This window comes from Nicotiana tabacum, chromosome 19 (genome assembly GCF_000715075.1).
Source record: "Nicotiana tabacum cultivar K326 chromosome 19, ASM71507v2, whole genome shotgun sequence".
Lineage (NCBI taxonomy): Eukaryota > Viridiplantae > Streptophyta > Magnoliopsida > Solanales > Solanaceae > Nicotiana > Nicotiana tabacum.
In genome coordinates, this window is record NC_134098.1 from 102,044,867 (window position 1) to 102,052,661 (window position 7,795).

General features: G+C 35.1%; 1 protein-coding gene across 1 annotated transcript; it reads left to right on the plus strand.

Moving 5' to 3' along the window:
• Positions 1 to 138: 138 nt before the first annotated feature.
• LOC142173814 (NAC domain-containing protein 53-like) lies at positions 139 to 3,515 on the plus strand. The gene has a single exon (XM_075239568.1). It carries the CDS (start codon positions 2,295 to 2,297, stop codon positions 3,291 to 3,293), a length of 999 nt encoding a protein of 332 aa, XP_075095669.1. The 5' UTR covers positions 139 to 2,294; the 3' UTR covers positions 3,294 to 3,515.
• Positions 3,516 to 7,795: the final 4,280 nt, after the last annotated feature.

A 7,795-nucleotide genomic window follows, 5' to 3' on the forward strand; every position in this document is an offset into this window, starting at 1 on the left:
TGCATGACAAAATTTCAGCATATTTTGGTATGAAGTTTTAGCAAATGAACTAAATAACTTCAGTATGGATTAGCAAAAACTCATTAGAAAATTATATACTGCAAGACAAAAATTTAAGCATGTTTAGTCTGAAGTTTTAGCAAATGAACTAAATAACTTAAGCATGTTTATTCTAAAGTTTTAGCAAAATGAATTAAAAAACTTAAGCATGTTTAGTCTGAAGTTTTAGCAAATGAACTAAATAACTTCAGCATGCATTAGCAAAAACTCATTAGAAAATTACATATCGCAAGACAAAAAATTAAGTACGTTTAGTCTGAAGTTTTAACAAATGAACTAAATAACTTAAGCATGTTTAGTCTGAAATTTTAGCAAATGAACTAAAAAAATTAAGCATGTTTAGTCTGAAATTTTAGTAAATGAACTAAATAACTTAAGCATGTTTAGTCTGAAGTTTTAGCAAATGAACTAAAAAACTTAAGCATGTTTAGTCTGAAATTTTAGCAAATGAACTAAATAACTTCAGCATGTTTAGACTGAAGTTTCGGATAAAACTTATGGCAAAACTGTAGATTGCAGGATAAATAATTTCAGCATGCATTAGCATGAAATTTTAGCTTCAATGTGAAACAACTTCATGCTATATTAGTATGATGTTTTAGCTTCAACATGAAATAATTTTATGCTACATTAGCATGGAGTTTTAGCTTTAAGGTGAGAGGAGAGGAGGAGATCTCACGTGATTAATGCGTGATGCAGGTTTTATATCTTTTGTCAGAGGTTTAATTGCCATATCACTACTAGAAATTCAGCAAAAACCGACCAAGGTCGACCGACCAACTTTGGTCGGTCAAAAAACCGACCAAAAAACTGACCAAAGTTGGTCGGTTTTTCAAAATATTTTATTTTTTAATTTTTTTTACGAAACCGACCAACTTTGGTCGGTTTTCTTTGGCGCAAAAATGCGGGAAACTATTTTTGAGTCCCGCGAAATTTATTTTTCAACAAACCGACCAACTTTGGTCGGTTTTTCAATTAAAATAAATACAAATTAATATTAAAAAAACCGACCAACTTTGGTTGGTAATTTTACTTTTTAATAAAACCAACCAACTTTGGTCGGTTATTTTCATGCGAAAATACAATTAAAGAGTATAAATGAAATAAAAGACAGTCTTAAAACAAAATGCACCAATGATCTAGTGGTAGAATAGTATCTTGCCATAGTACAGACCTTGATTCGATTCTCAGATGTTGAATCTTTTGATTACATAATTAAAATACCGACCAACTTTGGTCGGAAAAAACCGACCAACTTTGGTCGTTTTTTTTTTTGCAATTCACTTATAGAAACATAAGTAAGCACTTTTCAAAATTTCGCACATAGCGGGAGTTTAGTATATGGTACTATCTTGTTTTGTTTAAATCCATGCTCCTCCTTCCAATTCACAGAGTGATAATGTCTTAAATGTGCTATTAAGATTCTTTCAGAAAGTTGATTCGTATTTGGTGGTTCATTTGGCAATATTTAAAGCAAGAAAGAACGAAATATGAATATTCTTATTCAGTTTAAGCGTCCTAGCTAATGACCTGATGAATTTTAGACATAGAATTTTCTCTTTACTTCCTTAGTATTTTTCTTTTTTGTAAAATAAAATAGAAATGAACAAGATTTCTTTTAGGAAACGTTTCTGAACTCGTAGTCCAATGAAGAGGAAAATTATATAGATGGGATTAAAATCTAATTCTCCATATATAGAAAAAGCAAAATAAATTTCATTTATTAAAAAATTTAATATATAAGCTTAAAGAGCGAAGCTTGCTTACGCCTCAAGAAAGTATTCCCTCGTTGCTTAACCTATACCTTGAAAATACTACCTTTTCGAAGTGACCCTACTAATAAACATTCCAATAAACTTACATACTAACAGAAAAAAGTTAGGAAACTAATGGACGAATCAGAAAATAAATAAGAAAAGCTACATTTTAAATTCCTAATTAAGCATGCTAAAAGAAAAGAAAAAACTGAAAATATGCCCTAAAGAATGGGGTTAATTTCACACGTCACCACTAAAATTTACAAGTTGTAATAAAGTCATGAAACTATTTTTTGAACTTTATTGTTTGTATTAGTAATATAAGTATCACCATTTTAGGGTTTAACAACTATAGTTATTCATCACATAACAACTAAAGTTTTCAGCTATTTTGCTTCCGTTCTCTCTCAGTTTCTTTCTTTTTCTGTTTCATATCATATCCATCGTCCGATCCGTCAATATTTGATCAGCAGCACAATGGCAGAAAACTCTTCTTCTCATCGTTCGATGGGTCATCGCTTTCATCCGACGGGCAGGGAAGTGCTCAAGTATCTAGTAGGGTTTGTGAGAGACGAGCCACTTCCCTTTCAGAATGAACTCATGCAAGTGGCGGATCTCTACGCCGACAAGGAGCCATGGCAGATTTTCGAAGCTTATGATAGGGGAAACAACAACAACAACAACACTCGTTACTTCATAACTCCGCAAAAGAAAGAGAAACCTACGTGGAAAAGAGTTTCAAGAACTGTTGGGAAGGGCACTTGGAAGCTTCAAAACAAAGGTCGAGATGTGTTTGATGATAAAGGGAGACTCATGGGCTACGTGAAAAGTTTGAAGTACATCCCCGCTAATAAATCGTCAAACAACGTGAATGGCGAGTGGTTGATGACTGAGTACTCTTTGTTTGATCGTTATCTCGTTGCTAGGGAGACTAAGAACAAAGGTTTCGTAATTTGTAAGATCAAGAAGAAAGGCAAACCTGGTGACAAGAAAAATGGAAACAATATTGAGGAGGTAGTTAATGATGAGAAGATGAGAGAAATTGAAGAATTTATCAAGTCCGTGCTGCAAGAAGATGTTCAAGTTGAAGACAATGGAATAAGATCGAGTGGTACTATAGCAAAGGATGATCAAAAGAATAATATTATCCAATACGTAGAGGGAGATCAAGTTAGAGACCATGTACTTGGTTTGTTGGGCTCCCCAGAGGATATTGTTAATGGCGTGGATGATGAGAATGTTCAATATTGCGTAGATCAGGGAGATGAAGGCCAAGTCCATTTACTTGAAGAATATATTGATTCCGTTATGCAATCAGAAGATGTTCAAGCTGAAGACAATGGAATAATAATGTCGAATGATATTATAGCAAAGGATGATCAAGAGAATATGGAATACCAAGTCGAAGACCATCAACATGCTACTTTGTGGGCTTCCCCGGAAGATGTCGATCTCGATACTATCAATTTCTGTTAGTTAAAGGATATATTTGCTAGATAATATATGTAGTTTAATCCCAAGCTAGCTCTTAGATAAAGTTACAAACCTGTACTACAATACTATGATTTATCAATATATTTTGAATTTTTCTTATGTTTATGTAATACTTTTTACTAGCTAGGGATATATGGTCGAACATATTAAAGATGGCCGTTGATAGTTTATGTAGTACTCCTAAAAATTAATACTACTGAAAGTTCTGCCAAAATTTTGGGCGTTCCTGTTTTTCGCTTATTATATTTTTGCGTCGATTCCCTGTTGAAGCTGCCTAGTTGGAGTGTTTAGTTTTCGAGATTATGTGGTAGCTCATTTTTGGAAGTAGTACTAGCTAGTATTAATTGTAATTAAGTATGCCCTAGCTCTTAATTAATTAGTTGGTGTTACTGTTACTACTTGTTAATGCTCTGCCTTACATTAAAGTCAGATTTTTTCCCAAGTTTTTCTGAATAGTGGTAACCAATACTCCTACTAGTGTGGAATAACAAACAACAGCAAGATTCAGGGAGTTAGCTGCAGAAAGAGTGTTTCTTTTCTCATAGTCAAGAATCATGATATATGTGTATAAGTGGAAAATCCACCACCAAACATTGTGGATAGATGTCATCCTAACCAGATGTCTTGAGTGTTTTGAGTATGAGAAACTTTTGGTAGGTTGAGCTCATGGGCCGAGTTAGAATGGGGAAAGGGCACACCCTCTTCGTGAAAATTACATTATGAATATATGTAAGGTTAAATTTGATGTAAATAGTTTTTATGTTTTTCGCATTTATCAATGTACTACTCTTTGAAGATACAAATACAAGATTCGGATATCAGATTTTGCTACAGAGAAATGTATAGAATTTCTTTTGGAAAGTTATTAATGTAAACATTTTAATTCAGAACTATTTGATGGTCATGTACCTGCAGGGGATGCTTATATATATATATATATATATATATATATATATATATATATATATATATATATATATATATATAGAGAGAGAGAGAGAGAGAGAGAGAGAGAGAGAGAGAGAGAGAGAGAGAGAGAGATCGAAGAGAATTTGGATGGGGATGATGAGTCAGAATGCATTTTGGGTCTGTACAAGCAGTACTAATTAGTACTAGTAATTTACAATAGGTTGCTGTTTTATGAAGGTGAGTTGGAAGTATATAGCAAAGCTTCTCTGATATGAAACTACATACTACTCAATAATCAAATTTAATTCAACCACATATGCATCTGAGGAAGCGGATCTTTGGTTGGAACTTCCTCTGTTGGATATGATGATGTTGAACCAGATGATGAAAATGATTATTTGGCAGGTCCAATTGAATACGAAGAAGTTAGAAGAAGAAACAGAAGATGTGTTAAGATTTGAACTCAATTGGACTCTTCAGTGAGCAATAATAAAAGATAACAAGTTGGTTTCGGTAGAATTAACACAAAATAGAAATGAAAACAAATTAAGATGAATCGTTACTATATTCTCGTGTCTCAATATTGTAGTTAAGTTGAATATATATAGGAAATCAATGAAAATAGAATAGAGGATTGTCTCATTACTTCACCTGTTAGAAGTTTTCATTGAATCTTAGGGGCTTCGTTAAATTGATACACTTTTTACTTAATTGTGTTTTCAAATCCAATACCAATAATAACAACATGCATATGAATCCTCAATATCAATTTCACAATATTTGAATCCATTTCATTTTGATATTCAATAATTTGGAATATGATCCCAACCCTAAAGATTGTTTACATAATTCTACATTTCTACTGATAAAAAAGTTTCTAGATGCGCAAAAAAGACTCCTTTAGAAAATGGACTAACTGGGAGTTTCATCTTTTTCAGACATAGATGTACTAACTACGAAAACCTAGTTTTCAAGTCTCATCAAATATATGAGCACAAACCATGCACTTCTCTTTTGCAATTTATTAAATTTTCTTTTGACTAGTAGTAGTATATATAAGTGAGTTGTGAGAGGACTGACATTGGGCATTCGGAGACTATGCTGTTTATCCATTGTACAATTTGCTTGGTTTTGTGGGACACGTCAATAACATTAAAAATATGGGTCGCCTTTTCAATAAATTCCATTCGCATTTCATAACAAATGACTAAATTTCACGAGCGTCCATCTCTAGCTTTGTTTTTATTACACAAAAGTCACAATTCTTTATTTTGTTACTTAAAAGTTATTTTATTTTGCTCTACTTATCACAAAAATAACTTTTGCGGATTTTTATAAAAAAAAATACGCCTGAAATGTGAGAGAAAATAACAAAAATAATTCTTATAATTGGGGGTAAGTTTAATTAAAACGGGCCTTAAATATACTCCTTAGCAGTTTTTATCCCATACGGCTGTCATAAGCGAGTACTTTTGATTTTCGTTGAGCATAGTGTATACGGTCGAAATAGATTTCGGCCTTCGTACGTCTGATCGAGTTCGAAAGATAATCGATCGAAGTGAGACGTCGAGATGGGTTTCGAAGATGTTACAAATAAGCTTTGAACCCGAGGGGCCGACCAATGTCGAGTTCGATATCATTATTAAGCTCGAATCCAAATCGAACTATGATGCAAAGTAAAGCTATCAAGCTTATGATCCAGAGACCGACCAACATTGACCCCGAATCAATTTAAGGGTCCCAGTCAGAATCGAGCTTTAGCCAAGATCGAGAGCTCGAGTCAAGATCGAGCTCACAGACAAAAGCCGTTGCAATCCCACTAGAGGAGAGAATCTTGGCAGGAATTGTGAAAAAGCTAATTTATCATGGATCTCCCACTGAGTATTTTTAATTATATTTAAAGTAAGATCCCTCTACTATAAAGGGAGGGTTATCATTTCTGTAAGGGCAGTTTTTTGGAGCTCACATTGTAGTTCAAGCACCATATCCTCTTATATTTAAGAGTCACTCTTTTAAGCCTCATAAACTGATTCATCTTGCTTAGTCCTAAAAATCATCTTCTTTACAACTTTGTTTATTTTGCATTCTTTGCGGTCCATATTTGATATTTTCTTTTATCCTTACGATTTGTATTAAGCTATATCACATATCCTTATAACTACGAATAAATTCAACTATATTCATTTTTCGGGTAAACAGTTTGGCGCTCACCGTGGGGCTAAGGATAACAGTGCTTATTTGATACGAATCTGAAAAAATACGCCATTGTGTTTTGCGCTTGTTTCCAAAAATATCTTGAATTTCGGATTAGCTACGACTAATCATTAATCAAATGGCTTCACCAATCGACAACGGGGCCAGTCTTCAAGACGAAAACAACAACTTGACACCCATTACTGAAAGACCACTTGTAAACGCCGTTGGAGTTTGAATCGGAGTGCCAATAGATATCAATTCGCATGTAGCCATTGAAGCGAACCTACATGCTAAACCCGAGAATAGCATCCATGTTGGCACTCGGTCTGCAGCTCGAGATACCCATAACGTCGAGGAAAACGGTGTTAACTTGCGTATGATTTTCGAAATGTTGCAAGCCCAACAGGTAGCAATAGCTCAGTTGCAGAGCCAAACCCAGCTACAAAGCAGGCCAGAGCCCAATCCACCTCGAGAAATTACCCACAGAACGGAGTCAGCCATAGTGAAGTCAAATGAGCAAGAATCGGGGACTACTCCCGAAATTGCTAAATTGCTCGAGGAACTCACAAAGCGAGTCGAAGCCAACGATAAAAAAGTAAAAACTTATAACTCTAGGGTCGATCAGATCCTGGGTGCTCCACCAATGATAAAAGGGTTGGATTCGAAAAAATTTGTGCAAAAACTTTTTCCCTCGAGCGCAGCCCCGAAACCAATCCCCAGAATATTCTGTATGCCCAAAATTCCCAAATATAACGGAACGACCGATCCCAACGAGCACGTCACTTCTTACACATGTGCCATCAAGGGCAATGATTTAGAAGACAATGAAATCGAATCTGTGTTGTTAAAAAAAATTCGGAGAGACCCTCTCGAAGGGGGCAATGATTTGGTATCACAACCTACCACCAAATTCCATCGACTCATTCGCCGTGTTAGCAGATTCTTTTGTGAAAGCACATGCTGGCGCCATAAAAGTCAAAACAAGGAAATCGGACCTCTTCAAGGTAAGACTAAAGGATAACGAGATGTTGAGGGAGTTCGTATCTCGTTTTCAAATGGAACGAATGGACTTGCCACCAGTCACAGATGATTGGGTTGTTCAGGCTTTCACTCAAGGTTTGAACGAATGAAGTTCGACGGCTTAACAACAATTAAAGCATAACCTGATCGAATACCTAGCCATCACGTGGGCCGACATGCACAATCGGTACCAATAAAAAATTAGGGTCGAAGATGATCAATTGGGGTCTGAACCCGCTGTTCGAAGGGATACTAATCGAGAACGAGGTCCGATCGGGGATCGATACCAATCGTACAACGGAAGCCACAGAGTCAGTGAATTGAGACATAACCTCAGGCAAAATAACAAAAGAAGTGAT

Excerpts from the sequence above, each read along its gene's own strand:
- LOC142173814 (XM_075239568.1), top strand. The coding sequence starts at position 2,295 with ATGGCAGAAAACTCTTCTTCTCATCGTTCGATGGGTCATCGCTTTCAT.